The sequence below is a fragment of the Helicoverpa zea genome, chromosome 14 (genome assembly GCF_022581195.2).
Source record: "Helicoverpa zea isolate HzStark_Cry1AcR chromosome 14, ilHelZeax1.1, whole genome shotgun sequence".
Lineage (NCBI taxonomy): Eukaryota > Metazoa > Arthropoda > Insecta > Lepidoptera > Noctuidae > Helicoverpa > Helicoverpa zea.
In genome coordinates this window covers 11,080,161-11,096,369 of record NC_061465.1, presented here as the reverse complement: position 1 = coordinate 11,096,369, position 16,209 = coordinate 11,080,161, and the positions used below count along the sequence as shown (strand labels likewise).

The window sequence follows — 16,209 nt, the reverse complement described above, 5'->3', positions numbered from 1 at the left end:
ATACATGCAATCCCCATCATGATATTCACATTGATTTACAGCTCTATATTCCCAGGACCATAATGAACCCTAGGCCCCCCTCTCCCGCCCTCCTGTATGAAATCAAGCCACCGCTATGAAGCGCCGTGAGTACGTCAGTATGTGGTCAGACGCTGACCTCGTCGTGCGCCTCCTGCGAGTCGTCGCGCGCCGCGTGGCGCCCGCCGCGCCCGCGAGACTGCTTCACGATGTCCAATGCCTATACGTGCCAAATCTATTAGATTTCGATGGTTTTTTGCTGGATAACTCTTGAAAATGGTGACAAATGTTCCAAAAAAAAATTTGCGAGAATTCTTGGATATCCAATTTTTAGAGTATGATGACTTTCGAATCCTATCTCAAACAAAGAAAAACGTTACACCTCCGAATCGATGTTAATCGGAAAGGGATTAATTTGATTCTTATTCATTATATTTAAGTGAACCATTTAAAATACCTCATTTTTCATACTTCTGATATAGATTCATGGTCAATTTTGGACCAATAAAATGCTTAAACTTTGAATGAAAAAAGTCCTATTTTTGAAAGAATAATTTAGAAAACAAAAATATCGCCAATTATCAGCCACCTGTAAAATCGTAATATAATAAAAGCAATAGTTATTAATTAGCTGCTCGTGACTTACTTGCTGTACGTGCTAGGCAGCGTGCAAAATTAATCATTTGTAAGTTAACAACTGTGCTTAGAAAATCTTGTAAATATATTAATGGACTTCAAATTGTAACTCATTGACCGGATTAATTAATAATATTATCCAGACAATGTGTGTATTGTAAATAAATATAGAAGTAATTATGTAGGCGTGTTGTAAAGCGAAGAAAAACGTAGTTTTACAATCCATAGACGCAGAAGGTATATTATTCAGTTCAATTAGCACATGTGCAGGACAAATGTTGTGTAACTTAATAAGTATATGTGCCGGATAAGCGAAAAATATGTGGATTAAAAAATAAAACTGCTGATTATGAAGAGCATTTCTATGGATTGTAAAACCATGTGAAAGAAGAAATATTTTAAAATAGAGAATAAATATAATTAAATAATATAATTAATAAATTGCAGTTTAGAAATATTCAAAACCCATCTACTTGGTAAAAAGTGCATTAATTCAACTGCAGCGTTAAAAACTGTGTTACAATCCGTGTCTTAGTCAAAAACTCCCCCCTATATAAATACTTTTGCAAGTAAGTGATCTTCACTCACACACGGTGTTAATAAAAACACACTATAGACCTAATTTCTTCAAAATCATAATTAATTAACCCTCTCGATAGAAGAACTATGTCGCTTATTCGATTCGTCGACATTCGATTTTCAATTATATCTTCATTCTGCTAAAGTTCAATTTACTCTAACAAAAAAAAACATCTAAAAGTTACATAAAGTAACTAATATGTCAATACTCAATATTTCAGATTACCATAAAAAATAGGATCAAATCACTGCATAGTTCATCTCAGTGTTGTAAAGAGAAAACTAAGCGACATATTTCACGAAACCCCATCTCTAAATTTCGTGAACAGTACCTATAAGGCCCAATTCACTAGTTACCGATAAAGTCTCAGTTAGTTCTCTAACAGTTAAAACTATCTGCCAGATAAAAGCAGCTTATAATGTGATATTAGTTTATCCGTCACAAGTTCCTGAGACTATCAGTAGCCAGTGAAACTGGCCTCTCTCTCTCTCTCTCGCGAAGTTTCCAGAGCTTTCTAGAAGGATCTAGTTAGTATTTACCTCCTTCCGACTGCGTAGTGCGCAGTCCTCGAGCGTCTCCGCGGCCTCGTACTTGCCCTGGCGCCGGTACAGCGCGCCCAGGTTCTTCAGCGTCGTCGTCACTGTTGGGGAGTCCACCTGACGACACAGTGGCCCGTTAATTTTTAATGAACTGTTTATTGAGTTTGTGATGGAAAGATTTGTAGCGACTAAAAAAAAAGAATGTGTCATGCTAAGTTTTTCATGAATACGTCTGGAAGTACCGGTATACCTTAGAATTTAGGGACCTTTCCTAAGGGAAAGATCGGTACTAATTTCGCATAATCCACCTATGTGATGATGATGATGAACCTATGTAACATAATCCATGAAAGCTCGTTGATTCTATCAACGAAAATAATGGGGAGCGTTAATGAGCATATCTAGACTACTAAAACGGCATTCCATTCGGTTCCATTTGAATAGAAAATTAAAGATGTTGTGTTTATCATAAACTATCCGATTCCCGCGGCGCCATCCGCTTCCCGTTCTCAGATAAAATATATCCTATGATGGTCACCGATAACTTATCGGCTTTTGGTATTTTTTTTTATTGGACTCTTCTTTATCAAAGGCCATGTCAAAAGAGTATATTGTTACCTTGGCAGCCTTATGCCATCCGCCGTACTCGCCGTAAGGAGCATTCTCCTTCTGCAAGTGTTTGTTCTCCTCGCGCTCCTCGGCTACCTGCCAGATGGGCTTGTTGTCACCTGCAAACAGATATGTTGATTTTCATGTAATCGTATAACGATGTAAGGTACACACGAATTAACTAGGTATAGTATACTTCCTATTTTAACCACGAGATACGAGATTATTGTAAGTGTCATAGGTAACACATACTATTTCATTTTTTTTTTAATAAAAAAATCTGTTTGTAAAATTGTACATGACCGTATTTCGTATCCCGAGGTTAGAATTAGAAAAGTACATGTTTTTATAGAGTCTGCTTAAATATTTAATAGCCTAAAATACAATTCGCCACTAACACCAACATATATAAAAAAATGCAATCCCCCTTTATACCATTGAATACCGTAATTAGAAATAATCAAAATTACCATTATAAATTAAAGAAGCAATATTATTATAATAAAAAGCCAAAACCAAACTTATTTCTAATAAATATGTGACACAAGTCGGGAAGGTGTGACACACTGGCAAAAACTGACGTTTACAAAAGAAGAAAAAAATCAAACCAACAAAATATAAAAAAATTACTGCCGATATAAGGCAAATCTGAAAATAACAAAATATGGCGAAGATCAACGCATAGTATTTTACACTCTCGAACAAATATCGACACTAACATAATTGGAATAGAATCTAAAATCTATAAACACAACTTTTGCTAATTGATTTTAGACCTTATATCATTAAACATAGTGTCGATAATAGTATGCGCTTCACCACATTCGTACCGTAACTTCAGACTCAACCAAATACTTCGGCCGTAGTGTAAAAACAAAATGTTCTTTGCCTTTCCTACCTGTGCCACACAAAATCCGAACTTGTGTCACTCACCTAAGGTTTAGTTTCGTTTACATCCAGCCCACGGCAGTCTTAGGGTATGTAACCATGCAACCACTATTAGCAGCCTCATCTTAAATGCTGTGTTGGTAACAGGGTTTATAAGGAGTAGAGAAACAATATGTAAAGCGCTTTGACATACGCCATTTTGAAAAATTTGGCAAAAGAACGGCCATGTGAAAGAATATGTAATTGAAAAATTATTGTATATTATGAAATCTCAGGATGTTAAAAAATACATAAACTTTTCAATTTAAAATAATTCTTACTTATTGTTTCTAAACTCGTATGTAACTGATAAGATAAATAAACAAAACAATTTAGGACTCTCATTTAATGTAAATAAATATAAATTTATTGCATTCATACATAAAATTCAGCGGTTCGCTACATTTCATGGTGATATTTGGCATCATTTTTTATAAAATTTCTATTTTTGTTGTAAGAAGGGCAATTGTTTAAACAATTTAAACTACCAGTTGTAAAATTAATAACAAGTCGTAACTCATTTAAAATGTAAATAGTGATTTTAATTGACTATAAAATATTCTTCTAACAAGATTGGCAAGGCACCGTTAATCAAAAAGTATAATTTCCAACATTATTTTAAGAAATTAATACTTTATTCACTCCATTGTGCGTCAATATAATAATTATCAAGCATTACTAAGGGCAAGTAAAAAAATCACTTTAAAAAAGTAAATATTGGTAACTATTTGCAATTCAGTATGTCAATATGTCTCTTTGTTGTCATAGTTGCACATCATATTATATCATAATTACTTCATTAAAATATTTAAATAGACTGAGGCATATCACAATAACCCTGTCCTGACATTTAAAACAAGCATGCTCTCTATTTCTAACTAAAAACTTAAATAATAAGGCATCGCAAGGCAAACACAAAACTAAATCAGAAACTAGCAATCTCCAATCGTCTAAATTCCCTTTAGAACTCAGCAAAGGCAACTGAGATTGTAAAAATAATATAAAAATACTCTTGATACCGTGAATTTTCACTCACAGTCAAGAAAACAAACCTATTTTTATTTCCTAGCTGAAGCTTTTGAGCTTTTCAAAACTAGTAGTAACCATTTTCTTTTTCTTTTTAACTTAATGGCAAGAAGTATAAAGCCTCTATCTAACAACCTACTTTCATGACAAAACAAATGCATAAAGAGATCTATATAAGAAAGAAAACAGTGTCATAGAATATCGAATAATTATTATTTTTACTGGACGCAAATAACAATAAATTGACAAATTTAACGGCAATTTTCTTTATTTTTTTAACAAATAAAAAATATTTATTTTTGCGTCGAGTAAAAATAAATTTATAAACATAAAGCATGCCTCAATTACCTACCAATAAAATTGAAATAATTTCCTAAATATTTTACTAGAATAACATTTCACTCGACATTAATTAAAAGTCTACAAAATAAATTAATTACAAACAACAAATTATTCAAAAATAAACTCGCATAAACAAAAATTAACATGCAATATTTTTGTATTTTTTCTTTACTATTTACAAATTCGAGCTTAGTCGAGAAAATCACCATGTTTTTTAGTAAAAAAGATATGTAGTAGAAAAATAATGATTTTATACAAAATATACTGTTACCCAGCAAAACTTTGTGCTTTGGTCAAAACATTATTAAGACAGCCTTCACCATTTTTATTCCAGAGAAATGTCAAAAAAGGTTTTATCTTTCAGTATATTTTTTTGGCAAGCAAGTTGTCTTTGGTGTAACTTGTAACAGCCTCATAATATTGCTTCAGGTTTTTTTTTTTGTCATTCCTTTGGAACTAGAATTGATTAAGTGTTGAGCCGCCATTTCAACAATTAATATTATGCTATAGGAATGTAGCAGTAGTACATTTTATCTTCCTGTCAACTTTTGTTAGTTATTTTTTTTATTTTTCATTTAAATTTAGCAGCTGAATGTTATTTTTTATTAGGCTTTTTTGCATTTAATGATGCTATATACTCTGAAATGGTAAACAAAATATAAAGTCAATTTGTAAGTAGATATGAAATAGATAAAAACCATAAATTCAAATATAAACATGCTTCAAAAAAAGAATCATTGAAATCGAAATAAGCCGAATTGCCCAAAGACAGTCCAACTTGAATGCTGAAATTTATGAAAGTGTAAGTGACTTGTTCAACTTCAATGATCCATAACTATTATTTTATCCATAACTAAAACTGTTTTACCAATAAAGATAACATTATTGAAATTCTATGAAAAATAGACCTAAATCAAAGTAAAATAAATAAATAATTTACTCTTTATCATTACTTACTTACACCGTACCATGCACTCAGAAGTATGGTATAAAATAGTATAAAATGACGAGATAGATAAGTTCGGTTAATATCTAAGACTTACCGTCGATAGTTCCGAATTCCCTCTCGTGTGCTCGCGTCAGCACTTGTTTGTATAATGTCTCTGCTTCCTTGTACTTGCCCTGCAGATAAATAATATTGTATTAAAATATATAAAGATTTTTTGTCTTTTTTCGTATGGCTAATGCAGAGTAATTTTGGGGCTACTTTTTTGAAGAAAATTAAGTCGTTTTGTCTCACTTGTATCCAAAAACATTTGATTGAAATAGTTACAGTCAATACTAATATTATAAAACTAAAGAGTTTGATTGCTTGAAAGCTCTAATCTAGGGGAATAACTGGTCCGATTAAAAAAAACTCTTCAATGTTAGATGAACCATTTATCGAAGAAGGCTATGGCTATTTTGTATCCGGGTGTCTGAAGTAATCTCCACAAGACGCTGGTGATCGCTGGCAGAAGCTAGAATTATGTACCTTTATACATAGTACAGCGTTAAGTCCCCATTATTTATGAACATGCAAGTTTAAAAATTGCGAAACTTTAAATATAAACTGGAAATACTAATACCACTTTTACAAAATTGAACCCTATTCCCAAGCCATTAAAGTTGACACGTACCTGTTTGAGATAGCAAGAGGCGAGGTTGTTCTTGGTCTTGGCGACGTTGGGGTCGTCGGGCCCCAGCTTGCTCTCGTAGATCTCCAGCGCCCGCTGGTAGTACTGCTCTACTTCTTCGTATTTGTTCTGTAACGAGTAAAGGTTATTATTGTATGGTTATTAAGGTCCTGTATGAGTTTTGAGGAAAATTCCACAGGTTACTAATAAATTTTCTGATAGCCTATCAGGAACTTATCTGACTACATTAAATTCAATTACTTAGATGTCATAGTTCATTCATATAATGTAAAAATGTGTTTAAATAATAATATTAAAATTAACCCTGTCGCTTGCCAATGTGTCGCTTGGGGTTTGTTGCGTCACCTCTTCTTACCAGAAAATCACAAAGGAAGACCACTTCCTACTACTATTACTATTACTATAGTTCGGCCGTTCAGAGAATGCGTTCCTGACACCTATCAGTTAGTCAGGACTAGTGATGGGCACAACATAACACTGAGTTCGTTACCGTTCCCCCAAAATAAACCGCCGCATTATTTTAAGATTATTTTCGTTTTAAATTGGCGGAATCATTTAAAATTTATATTTTAGTTATTTAAGTGGAAACCAAAAAAAGGTAATATTCATATAATAAAATCGTTTTATTTATTCTTTGTTACAAAGTTACAATCTGTATTTCTATGCAATAAAGTAAGTACATTGAATTGAATGTGCGTACAGAATGTTAATCAGACTCCGATTCGCTTGAGGAGGTGGTGTCTTCATCATCATCTTCGCCTACGTGTATATTAGGTATTATCAATAACAGAATCAATCCTGATATCTCGGTCAAAATCTTCCAAAATCAGGTTTTTAGAGCTCTACCTCACTGGGACGCCATGGCGACGTCGCCAGCGGCACAGGTCTGGCTACTTCTGGCATCCAAATGTCGCCAAGTCGAGTGGCCATGGCGTCTCGACAGTCAATTGTTTACGTTGTCGCTCAAGAAATTGCAAGCTGACTGGCGACCACATTGGCGACTGTGTGAGGGAGGTGCGCTTTACCGTGTACATTATAGTGGCTACTGTGGCCACGTCGCCAAGTTGCCACGGTAGCCAGAAGCCACATAGGGAACTGTAGCTCGTTGCCACGCCTCCAATTTGGCGACGTTACCAAACCGTCGCCAAGTGAGTTAGGTTCCATACATTTCAATACTAACTGCTTGGATACGTAGCCGGCGACGTCGCCATTGGCGTCCTAATGAGGCAGGGCACTTAGTCTTAGCGCACGAAACGACAACAAATGACTATTTAGCGTCACAAAATGACGGCCCATGATGCCATTTGGGGTTACCATTTTCAACCTAAATATAAAAATGCTACTTTCTTTCGCGCGTTCAGTTTGATCATAGTTTTATTTTTATATTTCATAAAAGTTATCCTATAGTCCATTATTTTCAAATTCTTAAAAAGAAAAACAAAACGTATTATTTTATATTATAAGTACCTATAACTGTATAAGAACCATCAACCAGAACAGATTACGATACTTGCCTGTTATTTTTAGCACAGCACTACAAATATAAAGCGCTGACATAACCTTGTAATAGCGCAGTATAGATTTAGAAAAATATTGTTTACCAAGTTATTTGACACTCAATTTGGCACAAAATTACAACATTCATTGATTATTATTGATATAATAATGTTGTTTTAATGCTCAACAATTGTTAAAACGATAAACAACCAGCAAAAATATTTTTATCGTACTGCAACGCCATTACAAAGTTACGTCGTCAGTTCAATCGCGATGTGTCAGAAACGCATTCTCTGAGCGGCCGAACTATAGTGGTCATTCCTAGGTATTTTTTATTTTATTTATTTATGTAACATGGAGGACTTACAGCTAAAGTAACTACGAATAACACAAGATTAATTATCAGGAAGCCAATGACAAGTCTTCACTTATAGTAATAGTAAAAAAATGAGTATACTGAGCATGCACGGGTATAAAAAGTATTTTGTTGTTGTTCTGACGTTCGGAAAGTGGTTGTGAGGTTCTGACCTGGTTCTGGCACAGCAGCGCGAGGTTGTTGAGCTGCTTGGCGACGTCGGGGTGGTCGCGGCCCAGCACGGCCTCGCGGATGCACAGCGCCCGCTTGCACAGAGGCTCGGCTTCACGGTACTTGCCTGGGAAACAACATAAATCATTAAAAAACATTCACATGCCTAACCTGTTCCCAACTTTGTTGAAGGTGGCTTCCAAATCTATCCGAATGCAGTATTTACTGAGACTGTTTGCCCATCTGACCCCTTTCACCCAACCCAGTTAAAGCAACTCACGAAACACGACATTTCATGACATTTCAAGTACACCAGTGGACAATCAAAAAAGTGATTAGCCTTATCTATTTTATCTCGTCTTCTAAAACATGTAAGAAGTCGACATGACAAGATGGTCACCAACTCACGGACCGATCGCGCCATTCATTTACCCTCCGACGACCCGTGCGACAATTATTACCCAATCACCGTCGGCGACAACATAAAAGTTTTTATTCAACAAACAATATATAATAGTTATTTTATGAAAACCAACTGGTTACTTGGAAAATTGAAGGAAAAAGTTAATCATGGTTAACAATTGTTTTAAGAAAATGCCGTGATGTCGTGAAATTAGGCCTTACTATGCTACAAGCTTCTTGTAAATATTGAAAAGAACAGAATAATATAGCTGACCTCGTTTCCCGTAGAGCACGGCGAGGTTGTTGAGCGTGGCGGCGACGGCGGGATGGTTCTCGCCGAGCGTCTTCTCGCGGATGGACAGCGCGTCGTTCAGCAGGTTCGCTGCCTCTTTGTATTTGTTCTGGTCTCTGAGAAACATGACGCAAGGTTATAAAAGACTAGCTTCTACCCGCGGTATCACTTACATCTCGAGGGAACTATTTTCCGCACCAGGATAAAATGTACTTTTATGTAATTCTGATAATTGAACTATTATTACTGCCAAGTTATCCAATATCCATCATGGAGTTTTTACGTGAAAGAAGAACGAACAACCATACATACACACTTTCACGTTTATTATATTAGTAGATATTTTATAAAAATGAAATGAAATTGTAAGAGTTCTGTTTGTATTAAAAAGGAAGAAAATAGGCCACTGTATATTGTTGCAGTTCTCAAGTTTATATATGTACAGTATATAAAGTATGGTAATAAATATCGACCAGGCATTTCTCCGATAAGATGAATAATCCCTGATCGTTTATACTGTTATCGCGAGTTGAATAGCTGATAAAAAAATGGAAATCATTGCAATCAATTTATCACTTCTATTGATAGCATTTTATTTCAAAAGTAAAGGAGAAATACGATTGGTGGTAAATCCATGGTTTCTTATTTTTAATAACTGTCATGGTTTAAGAAAATCATTAAAATGGCAATGTGCCGGCCATATCTTAGAGCACGAAAATTCAACCGCCTAATGGGGCTGCAAAGTATAGACGTAAAGAACGTAAAGAAAGACGGCTACCACCGATGTGGTCAGAAGGTCTGTCTAAAGTAGCTAGTCGCTGGACGCAGACCAATCCCAAAAGGTCTTTTTGAGACTCGTAAAGGGAGGCTAATGCTTGGCAGTGGACGTATTCCAGTTAGCTAATGTATGCAGTTAGGCGTGGGATGGGGACCGCTTAGCACGGAGCTTTTGAAAATCTATGAGGATGTTAAGCAGTGGACGATGGTTTAGGTAATGATTTGATTTGAATTTGAAAAACTTTCCAAATTCATCACTAACCTGTACACCAAAGCGAGTATATTGAGCATAGTAGCGACATCCGGGTGATCATGTCCCGAGGTCTTCTCTAGATCCTCGAGGGCCTGCTTGCAGAGCGGCACGGCGACCTCGTAGCGGCCCTGCGACGCGTACTGGATGACGAGGTTGTGCAGCGTGCGCAGCCGCGCCGGGATCTCGTAGCCCGCGTTCACTTGCTGCGCGAAGTGCAGCGGCGGGGTTGGGGACATGGCTGTGGAGATAATGAAGGATGAAGAAGGTTTTTTAAATACACGGAAATTAGTTCTGTCATTTACACTTATATAATAAAGAGGAAATAAAAATTGTACCCCTAAAGGCTCCGAAATTACTGAACAGATTTAAAAAATCTTTTAACTGTAAAGAAGTTACTCAACCCCGGGTAAAATAGGCTATTTCTTAGTAGGGTGCTGGAAGAAATTCTCTCGTTACGCGGATGGAACCGCGAGGAACAGCTTGTAGAAAAGTTTCTCATATAAGGTAGAAGTTCAATCAAAAAAAAAATTTTTTTTATATAATTTTTGATATTAAAAAACTTCTGTATGATGGACGACGTATGTTACCTACTCATGTTTTCAAATTAATAAATATATTCTGTTTTATTCTCCAATTACGGTATTTAACACCGTAGTACGACTATTCGATCGACACATGATTTTATTAAATACAGTCCAATTTTAAACAGTTATTCCATACATATTCAAAAAACCATTGCACTGAAAATCGGCATTTCTTTTTACTAACAAGCCATGCATACCTAAGCATTCCAACGCTACATAGACATAGCCTGTTCAAATATTGAGCTAGCAAGCAGCTGTGAACTATGTAATATTCACGACGCATGATGAAACGAGATAATGTAAGCTGTCTTGTTTTCTTTTTAGTGAAGGAATTTTATATTAAACTTTGGTATCTACTTTTATCATGAACTATTTTTATTAAAAGTTTAAACTTGATGATTTTTTTATGTGAAACTTATTATGAAATACTTAATGAAATATTTTACTAAGTCTCGACTACTAAAGCGCAGAAGAATAATCTTTTCCAGACATACTAAAATACGTAAACAATAACGTGTTATACAAAATGAGAGTCTTATACTATTATATTATTCGAATTTGCGCTTTTCACCATAGGGCACCAAAACTCGAAATAGCAGTTATTCCCATGTTCTTATGCAGAGGTTTAAGCAGTAAGAAAACGAGTGATATTTAGCGGTCCTAGGATCTTGGTCTACCAGGTACAATATTTTTAAAACAAAAAAATTCTAAAGCACTTACATTTATTATTCCTGTTATCATCATGATCATCATCCGGGAACAGGTCGACCATGGGATCATCACGCTTCTTCTCGCTCTGTCCGCTGCGGTTGTTATCCGACTCTTCTGTGATATCACTGTCGTATTTGCTGGAAAGACAATATCAATGTTAATAACTAGGTTTATAGGTAACAATAATAAGGCCTGCGGGTCGAAAGAGTTACCGCGGCCCTGGTACATAAAGGGCTCAAGAAGGAATAGGTGGGTTGCGTCTGACACTCTCTCGTGACGTGAGATCATAACCTAAGAATAATTGCGTTATATTATTTCGCTCAAACCTAGAGGTATAAAATATACGGCGCCACGACCACATTTTTCACTGTTATTTATTTATCGTTTGTTATGTATTTATCGGTAATGTCTGATTGGAATATTGCCAAAAACAAATGAACACGATGTCAATTATTGACAAACAACTAACCTACTGTCAGTGTACAAGGAAAACGACATATCTAATCCTAATCTTATCAATACAAAAACATTGGGCAATGATTCATTTAACGAAGGCCTACTATAGAAAGATCATAAACTGTCCTGTTACAGAAATTACCGTTACCATGGAAACCACACAATATAAATTTTCGTTAACAAATGAAATCAGTTTATGGCACCGCGAAATGACAAGGTATAATATTTTTTACATTCGCCAGCCTAAATGGAAAAAGAGTTTTTCAGTTTGGAACTCTGCCAAACCGAAATAGATATTATTTTCCATAATATTTAACAAACTGGACTTGTTTGGAATTATTTAGGTTCTTGTTAGAGTTACGACATAGCATTTTGCTCGACCTATTCTGGTACTGAAACTATAATATTTTCCTAAAGATATCATCTCTGCATCACCCTAAGATTGACTGGAGAGAATGTCTGTGGCAGTAAGTCCGCCTGTGTAATGAAATTTTGCATAAAGTTAAATGAATAAATCATCATCTGCCTAGCCTTTTTCCAACTATGTTGCGGTTGGCGTTCAATTTAACCGAACGCAGCTGAGTACCAGTGTTTTACATGGAGCGACTGCGCGATTTTCTTTCTGATTACAGTTACATAAAGCAAGCTGATTGAAGCAACTTGAAACTAATGTAACTGTCACAGAATAGTCCAGCGCCGATCACTTGCTGTGTACTGAGTTAGCCAGATATTCTCACAGCTGTAAGACAATTGAACACCATGTTCCTTAGCTTCCTAAAACCTTACCGTATAGAAGCCATGAAGTCCAAATGCTTGTTCTCCTCTTCCAACTGAGCTACGCGCTGTTCCGAAGCCTGCAGGTGTTGCTGGGCTGCTGCCAGTTCGTCCCGAAGCCAGGCGTTCTCCTGGCACAGCCGGCGGACCTGGGTGCGGAGCTTCTGTTTCTCGGCCTCCACTGATTGTAAGTGGGAGGCTAGGGCCATCATCACCTGGAATATAAGAAAGGAAGAAGGTAATTAATATTGGTAATTACATTTTTTCCACGAATTGTTGTCAAGAATTTTCTAAGTAATGTTTTAGTCAAGACTTGCGGTAGATTAGCTACTGACCTATGACTATTATTTTAAGGTCGTGAGTCAGCAGTTTTTCAGCGTCGAAAGATTTGATATGGTAGAATGGATTTGAAATTATTAATTTCCCAACTCGGGTTTAAGTCAAGTAAAAATAGTACAGACAAGTCCATAGCAACACTTTTATCAATTAAATTGTGATATGTAATACAGATATGTTAATATGATAATACCTTCTTTTAGATAAACTTAAGTCATCAAATAGATTTATCGAATTCAATAATACATAGCCACCTTAATTGTCTCTCAGCAGCGAATTCGTAAAAATCCGACCTAAAAATGCTTATTTGGCACATTTGGTGGCGTCGACAGATGAAAAGCGCAGCGTGGGCAGGCTGCCAATTGATTAACTACCCTACAACGACCTACTGGGAGAGTAATAATGTTGCCTGCAATTTGTTGACCTGTTCTAGAGTCACGTAATCTATTGAGGACATAGATTTGTCCATCAATGTAGCTTTATCAGGTGTAATCGATCAGTTGTAGACAGTTGGCCAAGTAATTAATGCTAGTCGGAGTCCCATCAGTTCTCTCCATTCTTAAAGCTTTTGCTTTAATTACTCTTTGTAAGAGGGGGTCGAAAAGGGGACATCATGTCACATGTCATGTTTTACATATCTTTGAACTTACGGTGCAGATGTTTTGCATATACACCTTAACCCTTTTGAGTACTGTGATGATGAAAAATAATCACGCCTGCATTGCAACCTCTTAACACACGTCTCCTAAGTGGGGGAACGAGCTTCACAATCACAGCTTTCCCCTCTAATAAGGGTAAAAATCTAAACACACTTTCACATAGTAAATGGTTTCCATTCCGTCTGACAAGCTTTATTTCTAGTTTTTTCTTTGACGAGACGCGTTTTTCATTACTAAGTGGAGTCTGGGCGAGGGTGCGTGAGGGAGACGTAAATAAACCTTGATTAATGGGGAAGAAAGTAAATACGTTTAGTGTGTCGTTAGTACCGTCTCGTGTCTTGTCGTGATTGTGAATTACAATTTGTTTAATGTCTGGTTGTATTTGTGTAGGTGATAGAGTTTGTATGTTATGCGGATAGAGAAATGAATGCAATTAGATTTGGTTGAGATTGATTTATGTTTACTTTAAAGAAACTCGCATGTATTGCACGCTAAACATGCAACAAAAGTCAAATAGCATCCGAGTAAATACAAAAAAATATATAGGTAAATAAAGTAAGAATAAAATAAAAGTAATAAATAAAATAAAGTAAGAATAGTCTCAAATATGGGACATTATTTTCTACAATTCGATCACTATCACTAAGTTCCTGGTTTGTCGCGTAACTAACTTGTAGAACACGCAATGGACTCCTAACCTTATCTACCAACCATCCAGATCTTATCACTTGCCCATCATCACCTAATTACCGCACAGACTACTAGACAAACAAACAAACGAGACACAAAACAGAGGCACATGATAGCAAGGCCGCGCCACGCCGCGTCAGCATCCTTTGTTTAGATAGACAAACATTCCCACGACCATCAGTCAGGTCTGTGCTGTCAAGAAAGTATGACGTGGATTGTGGTGCAAGGAACAAGACCACTTCGAATTTGTAAATCATAAAAAAAAATGATTATTATTCATTAAGAAGTAGACTGGAAGCCGACCCCAACATAATTGGGAAAAAGGCTCGGAGAATGATTCATTATGAAGTAGATTTGGGCATTCAGCATCATTTGTATAGCAGGCTAGGTAAATTGGGTGGGTAATTAGCTACGTATATTAGTTACAAGCAATTTGAGGAAATGAAAGATTTTAGATATCTTGGGTATATCAAAAGTTACCTTCCTTTACTTTTTATAAACTTTTGTTGACTAGGTTCCAAGTTTGGAAAGATGGTTTTGGCTTTTGAAACAAAGAACTTTCTCAGTATGCATAGCATCTCTGCAAACAAAACGTCGAAGATATCATGCAATTGATCACAAAAGTTGCCAAGTAGGTCAGAGTTGTTAGCGAATTTGTCATGGCTTTGAGGCAATAACACACATTAAGCTTTTTAAGACCAAGAATGCTATTATTCTCTAAGTTTCAAGCAAAATTAGCTCTAAAAGCTATTTGTCGAAGGCATCAATGAAATTATGTTGTCATCCTAATTGGAGATAGGGCTTCTGCCTTAATATACTATCTCAATAAACCCGTCAATTTCGATACAAGCTCAATATTTCTGAAAGGTTAAAGGGCAAAATTTTCATCGACATTTCAATATCCAGGTACATATTAGACATGCGACCTTTTCACATTTATGGTTACAATAATATTTTTTCCATTCCGCTGTCATCTCCAGTCTTGTACTTCGACATAGAGCCTCAACGTCGTCAACCTCACAAGAGGGTGTCGCATACTCTTTGTAGGAGACTGAATGGAGTTCCTCGTCGTGATTCACTCACGCAACTTAATTTTACTCTGTGGCGTTTTATGAAAAATGGCGCGGGAAATATGGCGGCAATTGACGCAATATGGCAGCGGAAAGTTAGAGGTTAATGGTGATGTGTGGGCAAGTAATGTGTTGTACTGAATTACTGCGGCAAATGAGTTTTTTACGTACATATTTTTATAACCAATCGATAGCTGATTTGAATACAGAGCATACAAAAGATATTCAAATAGAATAGGTACCGTGTTCTATGTTGTTAATGCGTCTGAGAGATTCCTAAAAACGATAAAGCAGCCTATTGTATAATCTGTATTGTATTTTCTATTCATCTGGTATTCCATACAAAAACATTAAATACGTCAGAAAGGTATCAGTTTGTTGAATTTATTTGCATGCCTATTTCCAACAATAAATGTTTTGCTTTCGAGATTTTTTTCAATAGGAAACGGAATCTATTTTCAAATAACTTTTACAATGAATTATTACTGTCTGAGTTTTTAATATTTAAGCTAGCGTGCATCACACAAATATAACACTAACTTTCAGGTTAACGCTCATAAATTTCAAATTACCCAAATAAATGAACATCTAAGTTAAACTCAAACATTAAAATATAATTAGCCAACCTTGCTATCAAATAAGAAGTTCAGTTAGAAGTGGCAATGAACTTTTTGTCTGGAGATTATATCGAATTTAATTCCACATCTTATCCAGACTTATTCCTTGCTTTGTTTCGAAGACGTTAACCTCCAACTTTCAAGAAAAGAATATTGAAACAACCACGAAGAAGAACAAGAACTTTTTTTCTTTATATCCAAACATCAATAGTTTATTTTCGAACCAACAGGCAATTCCCACATTTCATTTC

General features: G+C 35.8%; 1 protein-coding gene across 6 annotated transcripts in view; it reads right to left on the bottom strand.

Annotated features, from left to right (window-relative positions):
* LOC124636163 (kinesin light chain) overlaps positions 1–16,209 on the bottom strand; it is a 60,845-nt gene that overhangs the window by 6,294 nt on the left and 38,342 nt on the right. For 4 of the 6 annotated variants that reach the window (XM_047172100.1, XM_047172098.1, XM_047172101.1 and 1 more), the window contains 10 exons: positions 12,599–12,801; positions 11,366–11,493; positions 10,071–10,299; positions 9,014–9,147; positions 8,340–8,464; positions 6,297–6,422; positions 5,721–5,799; positions 2,392–2,501; positions 1,774–1,890; positions 158–238 (listed from right to left, as the gene is read on the bottom strand). In XM_047172100.1, the coding sequence (XP_047028056.1) occupies positions 158–238; positions 1,774–1,890; positions 2,392–2,501; positions 5,721–5,799; positions 6,297–6,422; positions 8,340–8,464; positions 9,014–9,147; positions 10,071–10,299; positions 11,366–11,493; positions 12,599–12,801 (1,332 nt within the window). The remainder of the gene's footprint in view (positions 1–157; positions 239–1,773; positions 1,891–2,391; positions 2,502–5,720; positions 5,800–6,296; positions 6,423–8,339; positions 8,465–9,013; positions 9,148–10,070; positions 10,300–11,365; positions 11,494–12,598; positions 12,802–16,209) is intronic. The other 2 variants (XM_047172103.1, XM_047172102.1) reach the window with 1 other exon arrangement.